General features: G+C 42.2%; 3 protein-coding genes across 3 annotated transcripts in view; 2 read left to right on the top strand and 1 right to left on the bottom strand.

Moving 5' to 3' along the window:
* Window positions 1-23,146, top strand: part of INPP4A (inositol polyphosphate-4-phosphatase type I A) — a 528,838-nt gene that overhangs the window by 105,018 nt on the left and 400,674 nt on the right. The gene's annotated exons all lie outside the window — the stretch shown is intronic.
* Window positions 207-11,901, bottom strand: UNC50 (unc-50 inner nuclear membrane RNA binding protein). The gene is made up of 6 exons (XM_075265201.1): window positions 11,824-11,901; window positions 7,153-7,463; window positions 6,399-6,519; window positions 4,913-5,052; window positions 2,952-3,053; window positions 207-2,011 (listed from the first exon to the last, which is right to left on the bottom strand). Exons 2-6 carry the CDS (start codon window positions 7,430-7,432, stop codon window positions 1,875-1,877), a joined length of 780 nt encoding a protein of 259 aa, XP_075121302.1. The 5' UTR covers window positions 7,433-7,463; window positions 11,824-11,901; the 3' UTR covers window positions 207-1,874.
* COA5 (cytochrome c oxidase assembly factor 5) lies at window positions 12,025-21,911 on the top strand. Its single transcript, XM_075262812.1, has 3 exons — window positions 12,025-12,235; window positions 18,180-18,263; window positions 21,653-21,911. The coding sequence occupies exons 1-3, from the start codon at window positions 12,137-12,139 to the stop codon at window positions 21,692-21,694; spliced, it is 225 nt and encodes a 74-aa protein (XP_075118913.1). The 5' UTR covers window positions 12,025-12,136; the 3' UTR covers window positions 21,695-21,911.

Raw genomic sequence — 23,146 nt, forward strand, 5'->3', positions numbered from 1 at the left:
AGTGCCCACCTACTACTGACTATTGGTTAAGAGGCTGTCCGGCTCATTCACACCTGTCTCTTCTCTATTTTCTGTTCAACATGTGTTTGGTTTCTTTAGATACCGGACAAGTTGGAATATTTTGTTGGAGTCTGGACCATGACGAATCGGTTCCCATTTCTAGTTTTTAATTCTATACTTGAAGGAATAATTTTGATAAACAGAAATATTGTGAAATAATATGTGCATTTTATTCCCTTATCTTACATCAGGTGTTCACAGCTTTTATATTGTTAAATCAATCTACCGTAGATATCATTTTAGAACAATATGTATTGGATAGATCACCCAACCAGTGTTGGTGGCAGAATCAGGGACCACTAAGCTTGGAGGGCCCAGTGTGATCTTTGTGAAATTTATTCAGTAAACATGTTATCATACCAGGGTAGACAGGGGGCCTAATGTGCCTCTTGCCCACGTTCTTTTTAAACTACACAGTGATCATCTCAATATGAAAGGATAGAATATACTGTATAATGTAGCTTTCTCACACGTGGCACAAGTTCTTACTAGCCACAAGAAAAATCTAACAGCACAGCACTTCACTCCTCAGCATTGCAGCCGGTCTCTTCTCAGGCTTCCAGGCACCAAAAGCACCTCATCTTCAGATCTCCTCTGACTCCAGCTTTCTTTATCCTTCCACAAGGATCATACACTTTTGGTTACTTCCCAAATTGTCTTCTTCCTCTTCCCTAGCCTTATCGTCCTTAGCTCTGGAGATGCACATGTGAGTTTTCATTCACCTATCCCTGCGGCTTAAACATCTCCAAAGGATCTGCTCTGGCCTCTTCTCTCCATATACAACACACAGAGACAGTGACATCAGCAAAAAGGCAGAAAGGCCAGGTGAACTTGGTGGAAGGAGAAGGAATAGCCAACTCCTTCTCCCTACTTTCCAATGACTTTGAAGTCAGTCATCGGCACCACGTCCAGCTACCTGACCTCTTCCCATGCAGCCTGTCCTGCTGCCACTTCACCTTGCCTATGATATTAACCATGGCTGCAGCGGCCTGGCTAGTATTGATGTAATGACTCTGGCCTAAATCAGAATACTGCTTAATTGAATTGGTAAATTAATTAAATAATTCCGTCCAACACTAATGTAACAAGGCTCTTTAAGAGATGAGTTTCAAACATATATCTTGCCACTTGTTTACGGTATAATTCTTGGGTTATAAAGGAAAAACCATTTTGGTTCTTCCTGCTACTGAGCTTTGTTTTGGCATGTTCACACAATGTTCACACACTGGTTTTTGGACAGGATTTTCAGGTTGTCTTCCACCTCAAAAACTGACCTCAGTCTGCCTTCCATTATTTTCAAAGAGACAATTTTTTTTTTTTCCCTAAAAAAAAAAAAATATATTGGTCCTGCCTGATCATATTGCACTTTAAGCGTTAGAATAACCCCACAATGTCTGTCTCTGTAGTATGGAGGTGTATGATGTACAGATCTTTTGATGATAGAGAACCTGTCAGGTGGTTTTTCCAATATCTTCTTTGTGACATCAGAGAATGAGGAAACTATAATGGAGATATAAGAAACTCACAAGAGGTGTGTTCAGCATCATACCCTGCACATAATGCGGCAAGTTTATGGTGGGAAAACCACCTGACAGATTCCCTTTAAAACATAACTAGAAATTGTGAAGTCTTTTGAGTTCTGTTTCCTTTCCAGCTATCAGAGCCTCTACATGGAAAGAAAGAAACAATTCACCTTTTTCACAAAGAAAAAAAAAAATTTTTTTTTTTTCTTAAACCAGAGACTTGAACTATATTCTACAACGAAAAGGGATATTTACAATGTGTACAAAATCAACAGTAAAGCGGCACACTCTTCAGTTCACTCTGTACTTGTAGAAAGCATAGAGCATGGCTGTGAAGTTCCATCCCAGAGCCAATGACAAGACATAGAGTAATATCAAAGCTGCAAATGGATAAAGTAAAACGACTGTGTTTTTCAAAAATGGCAGCGCTGAGGAGAGAAAACAGAAAAGGGGAATCAACAGAAAATTTTTATTGAAAAAAGTATTAGCCTTTCACAAAATTATTATTATTTCTTCTTAACAAGCAAACTGTATGCAATTTAAGCAATGCTTTGTGAACTTAAATAGTCACTAACTTTTCAACTTACGCTAGGTTCACATCTGTGCTTGGGGACCCAAAAAATGGAAACCCATTAGGGCTCGTTCACATCTGCGTTCTGCTCTCCGTACTGCAGGTTTCTGTTTCCTGCATAAAACAGAGCAGGAGACGGAAACCTGCAGGAGTCTCTCACCCATTCATTTGAATGGGTGAGAAAGCTGTTCGGCCGTGAGCGTCTTGCGCTCTCCGCCGCGAAACCGGGTTTTTTAATCCGGACACAGAGTCGGACATGCAATACTCTGTGTCCGGATTTAAAAAATCCGGTTTCGCGGCAGAGAGCATAAAACGCTCACCGCTGCTCACGGCCGGACCCGGTCTGTGCTTTGCGTCTTCTGGCATGCAGAAGACGGAAACCACAGAACGGAGAGTAGAACGCAGGTGTGAACCTAGCGTCACGCCTAAAAAGTGGTTACCCTTAGAAACCCGCGGACCTCATAGTCTATAATGTTGTCTGCCAGGTTTCCACACAAAAAAATGTGGAGAGAAAAGTCTTACTTGTACATTTAAAGCAAAATGGGAAGCAGAATCCCCGAGTGCAGATGTGAACCTAGCTTTAGTCGCATTTCAAAGCACATGAGATTCTGGACAAAGATGTAACGTACTTCTGCCTGAAAAACCTCACTGAAGTTTTAGCTAATTTACAGTTCACATGCTATTGCTACTAAAGGTCTGTATATAGATACCATCCAAATGCAAGACATCTTCAGGGGGAAGAAGGAACATTCTTAAAAATCGCATACGCCAAATAAAAACACGACCCTGTAACTTACCACTATATCCAAGGAATGTTATATAGATGTAATAACCAATGGCAATCAACCAAAATGTGTTCCCAACAAAGTATCCGATAAACCAATCTGACAACACAACATCTGCAAAAAATAAATGGGGAGCATGTCAACCAGAATTACAATAATTAATATGAAGTGAAAAAATGATGTAATGGAAGGTTCTATGTAACTATGAAGAAGCCTGTCTACCTAACCCTGTACTTCACAACTATCATGACTTCCAACTTTAGAGGGCAAGTGGCATGGGGTTTGCAGAATGAAGCTTACTCAGCTGCTGGGCTGAGAAACTAAACAGAGTAACTATCCTGTTCTGTCTGGACTACTAGCAGAAGATCTTCTCACTAGTGCTTAAAGGGGTATTCCCATGTACATAATTATTTTGAAATTTGCAGATAATTAAAAGTTAGTCATTTTTGCAAATTTTGCAAAGTAATTAAACATTTTGCTGAGTTTTAAAGATTTTCTCTAAATATCTTGTGGTGACAGTCTGTTGTCTTGATCGGTTGCCAGTAAATACGACCATGAATGCAGGAACTTTCTAAGGTCAGAAAATCAGCTATGATTTCCTTATTGTGGCCGGGATATCTTCTGATACATGTAGTGTCCCTGTCTGATAACCCAGGTACAATAAGAAAATCATAGCTGGGTTCCTGACAAGTCCCAGAACATAGAAAGTTTCTGCATTAGTGGTCGTATCCATTGGCAACCGATCAAGACAACAGACTGCCACCGCTAAGAAAGTTAGAGAAAATCTTTAAAACTTTGCAGAATTTTTAATTACTTATATTTGCAAAAATGTTTATTTTTAATCATCTACAAATATAGATACGATTATGTATATGGGAATACCCCTTTAATTGCCTTTATAATCATTGAGAGTCCATCTTGAGATTTCAGTATATCGGCATTGATTTCAGAGGAGCTTTATGATGTTCAGGACACCTAGACAGAAGACTACTGTAGTTCAGACACACTACAGAGCACAAGAAATAATGTCCAGTGACTAGAGATGAGCGAACAGTAAAATATTCGATATTCGTTTCGAATAGCCCCTCAATATTCGACTATACGAACGAATATCAAACCCCATTATAGTCTATGGGGAAAAAACGCTTGTTTCAGGGGATCCCTCTTTGACTCAGGAGAGTCACCAAGTCTACTATCACACCCCAGGAAATGATGCCAACACCCTGGAATGCAACTGGGACAGCAGGGGAAGCATGTCTGGGGGCATCTAACATGCCCAAGTCACTGTATTATGTTGGGATCCCTGTCAGCTTGCGATATGCGCAAGCTGACTTTTTCCCATAGGAATGCATTGACCAGCGTTGATTGGCCGAATGCCATACGGAGTACAACATTTGGCCAATCAACGCTGGTTCTGCCGGAGGAGGTGGAGTCTAAGATCGGTCCAACACAGCAGTCTCCATTCTGGTCCGATCTTAGACTCCGCCTCCTCAAAGACGAGCCTCCGGCAGAACCAGCATTGATTGGCCGAATGCTGTACTCTGTATCCCGACCAGATAGAGCCGCAAAGAGCTGCGTGAGTAACATTCCCACCTAAATAAAGGTAATCCCTAGCTAACACTGCCTGTCTCACAGTCACATAGTTCACAGTCTCAAATTAACCGAATGTTAAATCCACCATTCGTATAAATTGGAGGTCACCTGAATTAGCCAGCCAATTACTTTTTCCGATTTTTTTTTTTTCGATGCCTCCGTTGTCGTAGTTCCTGTCCCACCTCGCCTGCGCAGTCATTGGTGCAAAAAAAGCACCAAGGAAGGTGGGAGGGGATACAAATGTTTAGTGCGTTTGCCTCGTGGTATTCGATTGGAATCGAATACCTTGAACGGCCTGATATTCGATCGAACAGTGTTCGCTCATCTCTACCAGTGACAGATGCTTTTCAAACACATATATTCAATATGTAATTTCTTACATTTGATGAAGAACAACTGGATAAAATGTAGGATGACCAGAAGTGGATAGAATGCATTCAAGTGGACATCAAATGCATAACCCCATTCCACATCATAATCTCTTCCCTGATGCTTTACCAGGTACTTGTTAGAAATAAACCTGAAATATAAAAACAGATAACATATACATGCTGAATCATAAACATACAACCAAAAAAGACTTCTATATAAAGGCCTAATAATAGATGAATGGATTTATCCGGGACATTAAAAGTTTTTTTTATATATATTAAATGTGTCGTCTGTGTTTTTGGAGTTTTTTTAAACATTTTTTTTCTGTTTTATTTCTATTGGAAAAAAAACCTGTTGACGACACAAACCCTGCTTTATGTGACTTTGGCAGTGAAGGGGGGAGTTTACTCCTCCAGTTAGCGTCAGATCGTTATCAGTCACATAATTTCAAGATGCTAGCAACTACAGTGTAACCAGCCCCATGCAGTCAAGAGATCTATGATGATGACTTTCCACAGGAAGTTAAGCACAGGACATGCACTTGCTATATTTGCCAAACCCTTTATGTGTATTTATGGGGGTGAAGTTAATAAATAACATTACTAGTAGTGGTTAGATAAAAATATCATAGCAGAGCTGCCTATACTATGAATACATCTTTTGACGTTAAATTCAAATGGACCAGTCAGCAGAACAGTCACTGCATCTACTTAAATCATCAGCAGTCACTGACTCTTCTGTAACTGGCCCTTCTGAATTTAGTACCAAAGAGAGTGATTAGGTGGTAAACTCAGATGGACCAATTAGAGGAGAGCTACTGCTGCTATTGATTCTGTAATAGCAGGACCATCACTGCTAATAGCGGGGGTGGTCCTGCTATGATCTCTCCCTGTGTGGTGACACTATGAAGTCACAGTACAGGGATAATAAATAACATTGGTGACAGTGCTTAAAAACAACAACAACAACAAAAAAAACTAAACTAAACTCAAATGACCAATTTATAGTCCGGTACCTCGAGTAGTTGTGACAGCAGCTCATCTTTTTTTTTTTTCTTTAAACCACTGTGCCACCAATGTTATTTTCTATCCCTGTACTGTGACATTATACTAGTCATATCTTTCCCCAGATATTCCCTTCAAATTGCAGGGAACATGAAAGAAAATATATTGTGATATTATTACATACAATTTAAATCTATTATTTTTATTGCTCTATTACCATAGGCAAACCAAAGAACCAAATCTGAACTTTTTATAAAACCCCCCCAAAAAACAAATGAATATATAGTGGGATATATCAGTACCTCAGTACTGATCCAGAAGCAAGGCTTTTGAGTTCTACCTTACTTTAAGAGTATTTTGATGTGCAATGACTTTACAACTTGGAATGTGCTATTGTATGGCATTGTTACATAGTTACATAGTAGATGAGGTTGGATGAAGACATTAGTCCATCAAGTCCAACCTATAACCCTCCCAGAGAATAACTTACCACATAAAGGTTGCGATCAGTAGCCCAACACCAACACAGTCAATAAAAACAATCCAGAGGAGAAGCTTCAGGGTTTCCACAAATCCCATTTGCAAAACAAACCCAAACATTAAAGTAGACACTGCACAAGAAGTAAAAAAAAACCAAAACATCAAAATATATATTATATCACAGTTATAAAAGAATCAGATCATGAGACTATTGCGGATTTCTCAAAGTACAAATATAATCTAAAAGACTAATTTCATAGTTCCGACTATATATTATGTTGCTCCTCACAGGGTCAGAGGAATGATCTTTAGCTGTGCTGGCATGACAGATGTAAACTAAAGGTTTTCTGTCATGTTTGTTTACTCTTCAGATGAAAAAAAAAAAAAGTTCTATATGCAAAGATTGAATGGAGCCGTGGTCACACATGATCCCTGGTGCTCCATTTAGTTTCTATGAGAGCTGAGTAGAAGGCTAGCCCTATCATGACGAGGCAATGCACATCTGTGACCACTGCTCCATTCACACCAAGCTGTTATCACCAGCTTCTTCACTACAGTCAATAGTTGGCTGGTATAATGGGGAAGCAGACATCACAAATATAAAACTCCTTCAATCTGTGTCAGCTCACTGAACTTTTAGTTTTCATAAGAAAAATCAAGAAAATAGATATTAAAATTGAAAATTGGCCATGAGCATTAAAAAGATTTTATTTTTAGGCACGAGAGCCCAGCCCTACTTGGCATAACATCTTAGATGAACATACCACACAGCCAAATACTGAGAAGGACTAGGAATGCGGGGTCGTCTCTCGCCCACTGGTCTTTGGTCTGTTTCCTGTACTGGAAGTTTCTGTACACTTTCTGTGGTGAAGTAAAAAGATAAAGCATCTGCCAGAGGGCAAACTCAAAGTCCATGTGTCTGAAGTGAACAAGCCTCCGCAAGTACTTATAGCGCTTGGCTCCGGCTGTGTGTCGTGCTGCATCCCGAGAACTTAGAGTACCATTGCCTTGTGTCCGAGCATTCAGTGATGTGGTCGGCAGCATCTTGAGGGCAATGGAACGGCTCACATAAAGCCTGCAAATAGAAAAAGAAAGCTCCTATTAAAAATTCTGGCTGTAGAGCGTGAATTCAATGGAGAAATACTGTCTTAGATGCCCATAGCAACCAATGCAAGAAATGAAAGCTGTTCTATGAAGGGTTATGAGCAACTAAGACAGTTTTCTTAATTTTGGGCCATTTTTTCTGCCCTAGTAAATGATGACAGCCATAATGAACATTTTATATTCTCCCACAATGGGGGTCCGCCAGGTTTCTGCCCGAAAAATGCAGAGTCATATTTTACAAGCGGATTCAGGGATGGAATTCCTGAACGAAGAGTCAGTGCAGGTATGAATAAAGCCTCAGTTATAGAAGCCCTTTTGCACTGCCGTGTCTTAAATATTTAATACTTGGCAATACTCGCAGCATGCAAGAAATTTCCGACACCTGGTAAGTTTCCTATTTTTAACAGTGATCTGCTGGTGTAGTCTACAGAAGTCCCCAATGACTGGGACCAAGTGATCCACAGCCTGGTACTGGTCCCCGAATAATGTTAATATGTTACTTCAAGAGGACCTTAAGAGCACCTGCATCAACTTCAACCCTTTAATAGGTGCAGTTTTATCGATTATTGCACAGCCAAATTTTTTCTCTAGTTCCAAATGATCTCAAGAACCATTTCTTTTAATTTCAGCACCAAATATGCTAATTATGCGCTCTACTGTCAGGTGGGTGGTCCTTGTTCCAGTACATTGCCCCAAGAAAAAAAAAAATATAAACATACACTCAAAATCCTATGTAATGTACCATACTACCTTGAGGTTTATGTGAGGTACTTGACGGGGTCACTTACTGCATTGTAGAGATTTATGATTACGGTAATAGTAAGTTCCATTCACATGCCTGTGGTCAGTCTGAGAAATACATCCTGCACACAGACCACATTTTATGGATGGAACACGGTTGTGTGAACAAGTCCTTAGTCAGTTACAGTTTAATAACTGCCTGGGTCTGTTACTAATGGTGCGCATAGGCACAGGTTACTGACCCCTGGTCCTAATGGCGCTCAGGACACACAGCCGGTGTCACCTACAACATTCTCTTAAATGCCTTCACAAAGTAATGCCCGCTCACTTCTCCTAGTACTTGAGAAATCACTGGCAGCAGTGGAGAAAGGAAGGAAAAACATTCCTCCCTCCTGCTGTAATACACGAATGGCAGTTTGGCACTGAACAGGGAACATGCATGCGCCCTGTCTTCTGGAGGGCAAACAGTTCAATACAAATACAACAGAAAGATGAATTTAGCTACAGCAGGTCCCACCATGCATAGTGAACAGGGAATGGGTGGTGGAGTTGGTAGAACAAACCACAGACTCCGATTTCTCTATTTTTCCACAGATTAACTCTGCATTATTCACAAATGGCTGACAGTCATGGTCAATGAGAAGCAGTAAAAATATGCAACAAATTATGCATCCAAAGAAATATAAAATATTAATAATTGTATAATATCATTAAAAATATCCAATCATTTTATTTTGAAGCCGGAGTCAGAGCTGGTAATTCATACAGAGTCTGGATCATGTTTTGGAAAAAAAAAGAAAAAAAAGTTACTGATTCCAGCCAAAATTGGCAACGGCTGGGACTTCAAACCCCTTAACAGTATGGTGGGACCTGCTGCTAAGAGCAACCTAGCATTGAAATTAGCAGTATGGACCAGTGTGTTGAAAATATGTGCAACCCTAGTCCCGTACATTATAAAATGGTACCAATGAAAACTGTTCATGTTCTGCAAAAACCAAGGATTCATATAAGCCCCTCACCATCTTCAACCCTTTGTATCTTTCAATCCTTCTTAGAAAGCAGTGATAGATAAGAGAGATAATTTCTTTAACTGGCTCTTTAAAGTAGACCTGTTACTACACCAGGTTGCTCCATGTAAGGGCAGTATATTAGGATACTGTTATATGGGCCACTTTGCTTCCAGAAAAGTGCAGATTAATGATACAAGTTGATTGGTGCTTGATTAAAGGGCTTGACATGGCCCAATGAAAACTTGTATTTGGACGAATGGCCCTTAATATGATCATTCAGTTGCTATACAGTTTGGATCATTTTTGTTGGCACACCCTCTGTTTATACAGGAGATGTGCTGCTAACAATGGTAATTTATTTTGTCTATTATAAACAACCCGACCATGAGACAAATGACTTGTGTGCTGAATGCTGTCCTATTTACATGGGGCAATTGTCAGAAATGAGGCAAAAGCACTTGTTTGCCTGATCAATGGCACATCTAAAAGGGCACAGGGTACACCGTGGCATATGCAGACAGCGGACAACAATTGTTGAGAGGAGTGGGTGGAAGTGGAGAGTGCGCTTACCATCTATCTGTCAAATGTTCTATTTGGAGAACAGATCGGTCTCTGTAATATACAGTCTTTACATAGGACAACATAGTACTGACAGATCCACTTTAAATATACCCATACATAGGGTTATAGGAATTTCAGACAGATGTTTTCTGAAAAACTTGTCATTCGGGATTGGTCAGTGAAGGTTGTTGCCTTGTGGACGTCAATTCCATAAATTAAAATCACAAAATTACCCATAATTCTCCGCTGTAATGTGGCCTTGTCTGGATATCTGTTGATGGGTATCTAGTATTAATGGACTATCCTTAGGATAGATCATCAGTGTTAGATATGTTGGGGGGTTCAGGGAGTCTATGGGACAGCACTGCAGTACCTGCACTCGCTGCTACAGTGTGAATCATGGTATACAAATAGTACTGAAAGCTGTACTCTCTCAGTATAGGTCTATCCTTCGGATAGGCCATCAACACACAACAAACCAGATAACCTCATTAAATACTTGAAGAAGAAAAAAAAAAAAAAGTACCATAGCAGATCAACTTTATTACAGATATTGGGAATTGGTGTCTGGGTTTCTCATTCAGATCCTGAAAAATGGGCTAATGATTGACAGAAAACTGTCAAAAGCTAGGTTCACACCTACAATAGAGTCTCCATTGGAGACCCCCGCACAATGTTCTCTGAAAATCAGTGGAGAGAAAAGTCCTATACAGGGAACTTTTTCCTCCGGTGCTTTCAGTTTAAAAACCACAGACATCATAACAGTCAATGGGGTCCGCTGGGCTCTGTGTATAACTGCTGTTTTAGAGGTTCGCCTCTCTGTCATTGTGGTCCCCTGATAACAACAGAGAACCAGTGCTAAGGTGAACCTAGCATAAGCTCTCATGTACGCAATCTTGTGATTGGTCAGTGCAATAGCCCTGGTTTTAACAGCTAGCACAAAGACTGATTATTTTCTTATGGCCACATAGACTTGCCTGTCTATTATCACCACCATTTTGAGGTATGGTCTCATCATTCAATACGTCTGTAGGGGTCATGGATGGCACATGGGTATCATGCATGTGCTGTACATGCAGTTTTCTCACAGACCCATACATGCAAACATTTGTGTACATGTAGGTTTAGGTCACATGTTACAGAAAAACTGTTTTGTTTTTTTTTTGTTTTGTTTTTTTGCAGTTTTTGCTGTCATTTTTGTAAGCAAAAATTTGCTTCAAAAGAAATCTAAAGGAAGTTCTTATACTTCTCCCTTCTGTCTGAAAAAAATTCTGCAAAAACTGTGCTAAAAGAAAAAAAATGCTGTTTTTCTGCATCTTGTGGCCTGAGACAAAGTCCTTTCTGCCATCCAAAACACTCTAAGTTAGCGCTAGATAAACTACTCTGACAAGACTGTAAGTCACATAAGAGATGACCACACAGAGCTGGATGTTGTCACCATGACAACCCCAGAGCAAGCACAATATTTCCTTTACTACGTATAGCAGTGACGGTAGATCACACTTCCATTATTTGTCCATTGCTTTTATCCATCAGAACAACTGATACAACATTGTGCAATGAGAGATACATAAAGGATTTGTATAAACCTGCATTGACTGCACAATACATTTTCATTAGTCAATGACAAGCCTTACTTTTGTACCCTTCTGTCTATACACAAGTAAAGTAAGGAATACAATGTGTAAAATGTGCACGTTTAATCCAAACCCACTGGGAACATTTATAAAGCTGTAAAAAACATCATCTTTTCCACCCACAGCAATCAGTCCTAAACTGCTGAGGTAAACTGAAAGCTAAGTTGTCATGGGTTACTATGGGCAACAAAGCCAGCAATAGCACAAAGTGGTATTACTATAGCAGAGATCGCACAAACGCCTAGGTCACTGCCCATGTTAGCATCACATAGAGAAACTACTGGCAATACACGTGACGTGACTGCGCCCTCCACTAGGGTACAAGAAGGAGGATGACATCATAACATGACTGCTGTGGTGGGCACCACATTACACAACTCACCTGAGGAGCCGCACACCCTGACAGCTTCCTGCAACACAGCCCCGAACACGTAGTGCTCCGTGACGTCATGAGCAAGTGTGGCCACACAAACTTCCGGTACGGAGCCTCGCGGGAAATGTAGTTCTTCCTGCTTGGTTCAATGGCCATTTTTACAAGGAAGCGGAGTGGTGTTATATCGCTGCGCACAGTGATGACGTAGTTTTGCGCTCTAGACAGTGACAGAAATCCTCGCGTTGCATTGTGGGACAAACATGGCGCTGCCCATGTAAAGTCAGTAAAGTGTCAGATGTAGCTGCATACCGGAACATTAGCCATGCCAAAATATTATGAGGACAAGGAGGAGGATGGTCATCCTTGTGCTGGGGTGAAGGAGGATCTAAAGAGCTGTCTGTTGGAGAGTACCTGTGTCCTGGTATGTCATCACTGATACTGTCCTTTATATGGGACCAGTCATGTGACAGTGCTGAGGAAGATCCATCAATGCCTGACCTACAGTAATCTATATCACAGCTTCCAGGGATGGTGGGGAAAGATTCACTGACACCAGCCTCAAAATACAATCACTGATTTCAATGATACAAATATTGGTATTATGTAATTACAATACATTGTCACTCATTCACTTTCATAGGAATTCAATCAATGGCTTTTTAATGAATTAGAGGATCTTTACTGCTTCTGACTGACCATGAGCGTCAGCCGTTTATGAAGGAGTAAGGGTGGGCTCACACTACCGTTGGATGTCCGTTCTGATAGTGTCTGTTACAAAACAAAAAATGGACACCTATCATAATATCCTGTGGTTATAAAGGATTCAATAGCTCACTGGTTGGGGAGCCTCATTATATATCATTCATTAATATATACCCATCTTTCCATGACTTCCAGAGGGGCTGGACATCCTTCTTTCTTAGGGGGTGTTCACACTTCCGCTGCTGTCCGCCCTGGGGTTTCTGTTCTAAGCCCCAGGGAAACTGGACAGGGGACGGCTTGCCGGCGGTCAGCTTTAAAACCCATTCATTTGAAATGGGTTTTTAAAGGGGTTGTTCCATCACAAGGATCCTATCTATACTGCTAGTTTATGTGGATTTAAAGGGGTATTCCCACGTTGCATACTCACCCGTCTTCGTTCCTTTAAAATCTTCTGTCTTCCGGCTTTGTTTCGTCATTGGTGGGCGGGGTCACATATGCAAAGCCAAGCGGCGAGATGCCGCCGGCCCTGCGTGCGCGATCATACACCAGTCTAGCCTTCACAGTGCAAATACAGACCCGACACCCTGCGGGTCTGTATTCGCATTGTGAAGGTTAGACGGGTGTATGAGCTTGCATGCAGGGCCGGCGGCATCTCGCCGCTTGGCTTTGCATATGTGACCCCGGAGCGGAACAGCATCGCTTCTGCCGCTGCTGTCTTCATGCAGGGCAGAAGCATAGAGATGTTGCTGGCTTCACCTGTGCCGGCGTCTAACCCTGTATTGGCGGCCCCTTCCCCCAAAGGGTAAACTACCCCCCCCCCCCCTCCAGGCTCGCTCCCGTGCACTTAGCCCCTCCTCCCTCCCCCCTCAGAGCAGCAGATACATCACTTGACTCAGGAGTAGCTAGGTCAGGGCTGTGGCCACAAAAAAATTAATAAAGTGAGATAGTGGCCAAACAAAGCAGTTTTGCTGAAGCAATGTATTTAGGAAAAGTCTTACATTCACATTAATAAGCATTATAGATAGGATCCTTGTGACGGGACAACCCCTTTAAGACTTTTCCTAAATACATTGCTTCATCAAAACTGCTTTGTTTGGCCGCTATCTTAATTTATTAATTTCATTGTTGACACCTGCCTTTCTATGGCCACTGGGCTTATCTGCTCATTTCCCAAGTGAAGTAGCTGCCTGCCCTCAGGGGGGTAGGGAGAGGCTGACAAGCAACTGAGCTCCTGAGATAGGGGGGAGGTGAGAGCTTTGGGATTACTGTGCTGTCTATCTTCAGCTCTTCCACGTATCAGCCGGTTTAATTGAATTTGGCTGATAAGGGCTGGGCTGAGATAAGGAGTCCTTTACCTCTGTATGTAATGCAAGCTGACTCAAATCCAGCCTGCTACATCAGTTTCCACATCAGCTTTATACTGTGGTAATGCATTTACAACCAATCCCTCATTACTGACTGCAAACATAGCAGAGCAAGTGATACCCCGCCCACCAATGTGCTGAGAAATCTGGGAAGTGAAGAGAGCACAGAGCCTGCATACTGCAGAACAAGAGTTATGGGAATACTCCTTTAGGGTGAGTTCACACAGAGTAAAGTGCCACGTGATGTGGCATGCAGACGCCGCGTGAGATTTTGCAGGCCGTATACGCTCCCATTGATTTCAATGGGAGCCGGGATCGTATACACGGCACTATTTTGAGGCCGTGATTTTGCGGCCGCAAAATAGCGCCACGTATACGATCCCGGCTCCCATTGAAATCAATGGGAGCGTATACGGCCCGCAAAATCTCACACGGCGTCTGCGTGCCACATCACGCGGCACTTTACTCCATGTGAACTCACGCTTAAAGGTAACCACCAGTGTCCATATTCCTCCTCTCCGCCTGGAAACTGTTTTTTTTTTTTTTTTTTTTCACGGACATAAAGTTGTACATGCAGGAATTTAGTTTCAGTGCAAAAATAATGGTTTCCAGGCGGAGAGGCTGCATAAGGACACCAGCGGTTACCTTTAAAAACCCATTCAAATGAATGGGTTTTAAAACTGACTGCCGGGAAGCCGTTCCTTGTCCAGTTTCACCGGGGTTTAGGACGGAAACCCCAGTGGCAAACAGTGGTGGTAGCATGAACGTCCCCTTAGGATTCCAGCCAAGATTAACTAAAACAATAGGCGTATAGTTTTTATAGTACAGGAATTTGGAGTAATGTTTTTCTACTGACCAGTATGGTATACAGAAATACATACACAACTACATAGTGAACCTCCTATAGATGTACAACAAGAAATACATATAAACTGATCAGTAAGACTTTTATATCACATCACTAAGATACTATTATTGTTGAAGAAAAAAAAACATGTCCTATTACACTGTGATCTGATCTGCAGTAACCTGTGCGGCCGCTGCTCAGAGAACAGAGCTGTCTCTTCCTACTCCATTCTCTATGTATGAGCTCTTGGGTACAGCTGAACAGTGGGATTGCATAAAGGGCTGCAGAATATGATGGCACTATACAAGTAAGCGTAATAAATAGAGATGAGCGAATACTATTCAAAACTGCCGTTTCGAATAGCATGCTCCCATAGGAATGAATGGACATAGCCGGCACGCAGCCTGTGCCGGCGTCCGACCGCTTAACCCCCTGTTCGCCGGCGTCCATTCATTCCTATGGGAGCGTGCTATTCAAAACGGCAGGTTCGACTAGTACTCGCTCATCTCTAGTAATAAATAATTGTGAGATGTCAGGCCGCCCTGATCTTAAATGGATGACTTATTGTTAGAGTAGGTCATCAATATTTTAGCACCAGAAAATTTGTTTAACAAGCTAATATATTTTCTGCTTAGGTGGCTACCAGTGGAGGTTTAGTATTTGATGTGATGCTGTGACAGTACTGGGCAGGCCCATTTTCTGATAATGTAATGTGTATGGGGTTCAACCTATGGGAATTTGAACATGCTGGACTTTTCTGACAAGTACTGAACAGTTTTCAGTGGTGTCACCCTTCTGGTAATATTTCTTTACTATATAATCTTAAATAGCAAGACCCCATACAGCAGAGGGTTCCAGCCACCTAATATTGTACAAGTTAACAAATGCTGTGGATAAAATTTAACTTGTAATCATACTATTGGAAAATGACCAAACAACAAAATAAAAAAATTCAATTCAACAAACCAGATGACAAAATTTCCTAAAAGGAGATTCTATCCAACACATCACATAAATCGCTTTCTTGTAGATGTAGATGTCGCTCCGAGCAATGAATAAAATGTAAAGTTCTTACCAGAGTTTTGTATGATCATTTATACTCAATGGGGCACAAGGATTCTATTAACTTGTTTGTTTGTGATCCACCATTAGTAAAGGCAGCCAATTAGGTCTATCCCTCTACTTGCATTAGGACCAAAGTGTCCCTTGCACTGCCCATACAATGGCATTACCGGAACTGCCCCTATAATATCAATGACACTCCCCTGTCCCTATGCATCTTATCATGCCTCATCATGCATTGTCACGAAACCTAACTCACAAAGCAGTGTCATTATAGTGAATAATAATAGTGGTGGACACCATTAGTGAGCTTATACATAAACATCCTAAAACTAACAAAAGCTGTATCCAATGGTGGCGAGCCTGTTCACCATGGTGCAGTGTCTTTACCAGTGAACAGAATCCTGGGACACCATTGAGTACCTTAAGTATGAATGATCACACAGAAGTCTGGTAAGGAATTTCTATTTTAATAATTACTCGGTGTGACCTCTATAACCACAATAAACAGGTTAATGCGGTGTCTTGGATAGAATCTCCTATGTGGGGTGTTCCATCAATGTAACCTTTTATTTCTGAGAAGTTGTACATTTCTCCTTCATTGCAGTGTAGAATGACTTTACATACACAGCCACTTCTCTATTGATGGCTGTGACCAAAACTGGCAGCTATCTCCTTACTGTACATTGTGCAGCACTTCTGCTTTTATTAGCTTTCATTTCTGTATGTCACTACTGTCTTGTAAGCTCCTGTTCCAGTATGTACGGTAGATGAATAGGATGTATTTATAATATCTAAATGCCCTATTATTATTTACTGCCATTTCAGCATTTCACTTTATAATTATTGTTTCTTTCTAATCAAATAAAAAGTGAATATTTTTTTCTGTGAGCCCTTGTTTTGTCAATCACTGGATTGCACTTCAAAGGTTTCTCCTTTTTTTTAGGGGGAGGGCTCAAATGGACAATAGACTTATTTCATATCCCTTTTGTTATAAGTTAATTAATAGTTTTAGGAACTATGAGATGACTCCATCAGACCAATACAGTATGTCATCACTTTGTGATCTGTGGCGGTCAACGCTGTAAGGCAGGCCATCAAATCCCTGTACATCTTTCTCTACCCTCCACATTTGGGACAGTTTTTATGCACATGGTTCATGTGAATTTCTGATGATCTTATTCACACTTTTTTTGTGTGCTTTTGTACAGTTTGTTGTTTATTTATATATACCTCCATTTGTCTTAAAAAATAACATTTTGATCGTTTGTACCAAGAATAACATTATATTTTGTACCAAAAATTCAAACTTAATCTTACATGATTCCTTACTATTACAGTGGGCACAGGTTAATACATATTTGATCTGTAGCATCATTGCAGGAGAAGTATGCAGTGACAGCTTCCCTGAAAATGATAGGAAACTCCAGTGGCTGCATTGTCTGTGATAAGTTAAAGTGATCCTATCATTAAAACTGAATTTTTTCTTCTTACCACGTAGGAATAGCCTTAAGAAAGGCTATTCTTCTCCTACCTTTAGATGTCTTCTCCGTGCCGCTGTTCGGTATATAATCCGGTTTTCATCGGTATGCAAATGAGTTCTCTTGCAGCAGTGGGGGTGGACCTCAGCACTCAAACAGCACTGGAGGTGTCCCCAATGCTGCGAGAGAAATCTCCAGCGCCACCTCCATCTTTTTCAGGAACGAGTCGTCTTGGTGTCTTCTTCCAGCGGTGGCTTCAAACTTCTAGGCTTTGGCCTAGGACAAAGCCGACTGCGCATGCCCGTCAGCCACAAGAAAATGGCTGCTTATACAGTAAGTGTAAGCGGCCATTTTCTTGTTACTGTGTAAGTGGCCATTCACTTGTGGCCGACAGGCATACGCAGTCGGCTGCCCAAGGCCTAGAAGTTTGAAGCCACCGCCGGAAGAAGACGCGAAGAAGACCCGTTCCTAAAGAAGATGGAGGCGGCGCTGGAGATTCCTTTGGTAGCATTGGGGAAGCCCCAAGTGCTGTTTGAGCACTGAGGACTGCCTCCAGTGCTGCAAGAGAACAAATTTGCATGCCGACGAAAACCAGATTATATACCAAATGGCGGTGTGGAGAAGACATCTAAAGGTGGGAGAAGAATAGCTTTCTTAAGGCTATTCCTACATGGTAGGCAGAAAAAAATTCAGTTTTAATGATAGGATCCCTTTAATTGTTATGGGGTGTAAAAAATGATAAGAAGTTGACCAAATGAGACACCTGTACATGTATAATCCATGTCTGTATTTATATGTCACTTTTACTGTGCTATGTGTGACAAAATGCTCACATTCTATAAGTAATATGAACATAGATATTGACCTATTATTTTTTTTGTTAATTATCCTTAACATTGTCTTGTACAGGAAGGAAAGACCCCCAAGGAGTGTCTGAAGGAAGGCCATTGCAAAGCTCTGCAGGTTTCCTTCTTTGAATGTAAAAGATCAATAGTAAGTGCAGTCGTTATACAGTATGTTTTTGCACTCACTGCAGACAGTCCATTGTCTATCTGAGTACTCTTTGCTTGATTATATCAGTCACTTGCTTTCATGGAAAGTCATCAAAACTGAACTGTTCTCTGTAGCACCAAACTGGAAAAAAAAAACAAAACTCTTTACTGTGCATCTAGAACATCATACTTTGTATGTGCTTTGACCAACAGGGGCTTAGAGACTGTTTCTCACTGCCATTTTTGGTGGATTACTGGATTGACATGGTTCAATTGAACTGAATTGTTATTAAGATTTCATTTCAGCTAAGCCGCACTCATATAAGTTTGGCAGATTTATTTTTCTACAGGACTGTGTGAAACGACTTTCCTTACTTAGCAAAATCACAAACCTATTGATTTAATTGACAAAATTAAGCTAGAAATATAGTTTATATCTAGGTTATTTCATTGGAGGACACAGCACCATGGGTATTGACCTGGCCAATAGGAGGCTGACACTAAGATTACCAAAAGATGTCGGCTCCGTCTCTGGGCTATACTCTCTCCACGGACACTATGCTAAGCAGTTTTAGCTTAGTGTCCATAGGAGGCAGACACGACCTCACTCACGTCTCTCTGTCTTGGATTGTTTTTATTTTTTTATTTTTCTTTATGGTGCACCTGGGTGTTCAGCATGTACACCACACTAGTCGTACCTCTGCTATGAGCGCCTCACCAGTCCCCCAGTCCCCACTCATAGTATCATTATGTGGAATGTTGGTGATCCACTACTGTGTGTAAAGTCCACCGAAGGGATGACCCTGTAGTGCCTGAAGACCGCAGATAAGGTGAGTGTGAGAATCTCTTGTGAATAAAGCCTGAACTTGTGTGCAATCCAGTGTCTGTGTCCCTGTTTCCTGCACTGCTACAAGCATCTACCTGAAGGATTCCCCACAGATGTTAGACATTCTCTTTCCTTTCTTAGACCAGTGCGTCTCCAAGTGTTCAGTATTCTGCTTTTAGCGGATCCTGCGGCCTTCCTTTGCTGCTTCTTTGGTCAGCAAGGCCTGCATTTCCTAGGCCAAACAGCTCAAGAAGTGTTTCTCCAATGAAGCCCTCCTCCAGGACAATGTCTCGTCTCTCAAATCATGAATGCTTCAAAGTAGCCCTCTTTCAAGCCCAGACTTGCCTGGCAGTCCCACACCAGGTCCTCCAGACTTTCCTCTTCCAAGCCCTCTTTTGTATGAATGTCTTCCCCCCCACTCGAGGCTCCCTGGTAGATGGGCAACTTCTCTCCTTCCTGGAGATCTGGCTTGCCAGCATCGATGACGCCTGGGTCTGAGAAGTGGTGTTGACCGGCTACTCCGAGTTCTACTCCCTTGCAAATGTGTTTACGAAGGTGATAGCATTCCATCATGGTTGTCCTCCATTCCAGAGGAGTTGACGTAATTCCATATTTGGGCAACCTATTGGTGAAAGCTTCTGCCAAGACAGACAATCTGACCAGCTTGCAGATCATTTTGAACCTCCTTCACTGGTTCGTCTGGCTCAGCAAAAAGGAGCAATCCTGCCTTGTGCCTTCTCAGCACCTGGAATTCCTGGGCATGATCCTTGATATGCACCAGGGCATGATGCTCTTCTTGGAGTCCAAGATCCTGACCCTCGGATTCGGTGTGTCCCACCTTAAGAAGAACTCCTTGTGCTCTCTTCGGTTCTGCATTTGGATCCAGGAAAAGATGGCTTCCATCTTTGATGCCATCCCCTTTGCTTAGTTCCACTCTCGTCCCCTGGTGAATTGGTGATTCCCGCCCACTGGGGCAAGTCTTCGTCCAGCCTTGACCATCTGATTCTCCTGCCTCCCCAGGTTCGTCGAGAGTTTTTTTTTTTTTTGGTGGCTCTCATTCCCAAGAATCCCTCAAGGAAGGTCTTTGTTTTCCCCCTCCATTGGCAGGTGATCATGGAAGGCAGTCTTTCTGGGTTGCGGTTTTCGGTGCCTTGAACATTTAGGTTCTGTGGTCCAAAGCTAAAACTTTCCTCCAAATCAGCCTTCTGGAACTGAGGGCAGCTTCTTAGCCTTGTCTCATTGGACCTCTCTCCTCCAGGGGTGTCTGGTCAAAGTCTAGACTGACAACTCCACTGTGGTCGCTTATTTGAACCATCAGGGGGGCACTAGGAGCCGTATGGCTATGCCAGATGCCTTCCAGCTCTAACGGCGGTCCACATTCCAGGCATGGACAATTGGGCGGCAGACTACCTAAGTCGAGAAAAGCTTGACCAGGGCGAGTGGTCGCTTCACCAGAAGATCTTCCTCCAGTCGTGCTCCCAGTAGACATGTCCGATGTAGACTTCTTTGTCTGTCGTCTGAACCATAATCCCCTTGCTTCTTGGCCAGGTCCAAGGATCCTCAAACCATATTTGGGAAGAACACTTGACCAATGGATGAAAACTGCGCTACTCCAGAGATGTTGAATTGAACATGCACTTTGTTGGAATTCTTTACACACGACGCATTCAAAAGAGCGTTTCGGGGAGTACCCCTTTCTCAAGTGTATAACCAGTACACCCGTATCCTGTGATGTACACAGAGATTACTCTCCTACTGCCGTGCAGTTAAGGTTTGCACTATATTGACTGTCAGGTTATGAAGGGTCGTACACGTTATTCCTAGTGGCCGGCGCTGCACACATGCATAAATTATTACCTGTAGATGATAGTGTAGCTGTGGTCAACCGCTGCAATCTTTTAATGAAAGAAAAAAACTGAGAGAAAACAACGCAGAAGGGAAGGCGCCGCACTCTCTCCCCTCCCCTCAATGTGTGCCGGCTTACGGGCGCTGCACATTGAAATCAATGGGAGGCTTTTTAACCCATTGATTTCAATGTGTGGCGCGCGTGAGCCGGCACACATTGAAGTGAATGGGATCTGTTTTGAGCGCTCACACTCTGACACGTGTATACGTGTCTGAATGTGCGGCGCGTTACTCCGTGGGAACGGAGCCTTAAGGCTTTGTGTCTAGTGTCTTCGCTTCTACTGATTTCTGTGATGGGTTCAGTTTGGAGTAGATGCAGATAAATCCTATAAACATATCCTTCCATTAGGTTCTGAACCCATCCAGAACCTATCACTTGAGGCTTATTCACATAACCATGATATAACTTGAAAGTTAGAAACGGGGCATGACTTATTTTTCATGGACCGTTAAAAAAAAAAAAAAAAAAAAAAAAAATTATGTTTGACTACCCTATGGATTTTCATTGCTTTAAGTCATATGAATAAACGCTTAAAGTGATGACTTATCTCCAATATGCTCCTGAAATAAATTCTTTTCAGCCTGCAGCAGATTTTTTTTTTTTTTTTTTAAGTGGTTTGTTCCTTTCATTTCTGATGTCTTATTCTTGTTTTACATAGTTAGACAACAGAGCACGTTTCCGTGGAAGAAAGGGCTACTGAAGTGAGGAAGATGATCTGAATCCTGCAGTATCCTGGCTTTGTTTTGAAGCACTGTTCTGCACAGTGAAGATTTGTCCTGCTGTGACTCCGCTCCCCCTGGAATGGAAAGTGGTGGGGAGCATTATCCGGGTCCATTGTTAAGCTTGGTAATCATTCATTCTTAATAAAATGGACATTAAAGAAAATGTGTTGTTGCTTGATAATTGCTGATTATTGTTCCCTAGATTAAATATGTTTTCTACTTTATTGGTGTCTTTTCTCTATTTCCGAGTGGTGCGTCCCTCAGTTTGTGTACTGCAACTGTAGAGGGCTTCATCACACACATGAAAAACAGTAGCAAATACAACATTTGAAAGGTAGAACCATTTCTTTTAGATTTTCTATGCCATGCCCTGCCCTAATTAGAGTGTTTAAGGGGAACATGCACAATTCAAGGGGGATTTTTTTGGGGCCCTCTTATCAGAGTATGCTATTCCAGGAAAGAGAGAGTTCTTTAGTATGTTGGTAAAAAAGAAAATGTGGCAGTACCACAGATTAAAGAGAAAAAATAAACAGCAGTTGATCCTTACTATCGCTCTCTATGTGCTCAGATAACGCAGCTCTGGAGCCCCTGCCGACAAGGCCCATTCACCTGAGTGTTACTTCTCATATACAGATTATGCTTGGGGAGGTGTTCCCCCTGTGCTCTGAGCACACCAGCGTCATCAACTGCTCGCCGCCCATTAAAGAGGACCTTTCATCAGATTGGGCACAGGCAGTGTTATATACTGCTGGAAAACTGACAGTGTGCTGAATTCAGCGCACTGTCGGCTTTCCCGATCTGTGCCCTGGGTAAAGCGCTATCGCCCCGGTACCGTAGCGCTTTATAGTCAGAAGGGCGTTTCTGACAGTTAGCCAGGGACGCCCTTCTGCTCAGCAGCGCCTATCGCGCTGTACTGTGGAGCGGGGAGGAACTCCCCTCTCCTGCTAATACTCGCCTATGGACGAGCTGTGTGAGCAGAGGGAGGGGGGAGTTCCTCTCCGCTCACACAGTACAGCGCGATAGGCGCTTCTGGGCAAAAGGGCGTCCCTAGCTAAGTGTCAGAAACGTCCTTCTGACTGTAAAGAGCTACGGTACCGGGACCGATAGCGCTTTATCCGGGGCACAGATCAGGAAAGCCAACAGTGCGCTGAATTCAGCGCACTGTCAGCTTTCCAGCAGTATATAGAACTGCCTGTGCCCAATCTGATGAAAGGTCCTCTTTAATGATTCCTGTTCGCTCCCACTGCATCTTCTCCTCGTCTTCAATCTCGCGTAGTCATCCAACGATGTGCTATATGCAATTGAAATCCCAATCTCTAGTTGGGGTGTTTATAATGGCCAGAAGGGCCCCACATCCCAACACTAAATCACCACCTTCCCACTGCCTGTGACCAACCACGTTACTGTCATTGACTTTCAGGCATGTCCAC

This window comes from Leptodactylus fuscus, chromosome 2 (genome assembly GCF_031893055.1).
Source record: "Leptodactylus fuscus isolate aLepFus1 chromosome 2, aLepFus1.hap2, whole genome shotgun sequence".
Lineage (NCBI taxonomy): Eukaryota > Metazoa > Chordata > Amphibia > Anura > Leptodactylidae > Leptodactylus > Leptodactylus fuscus.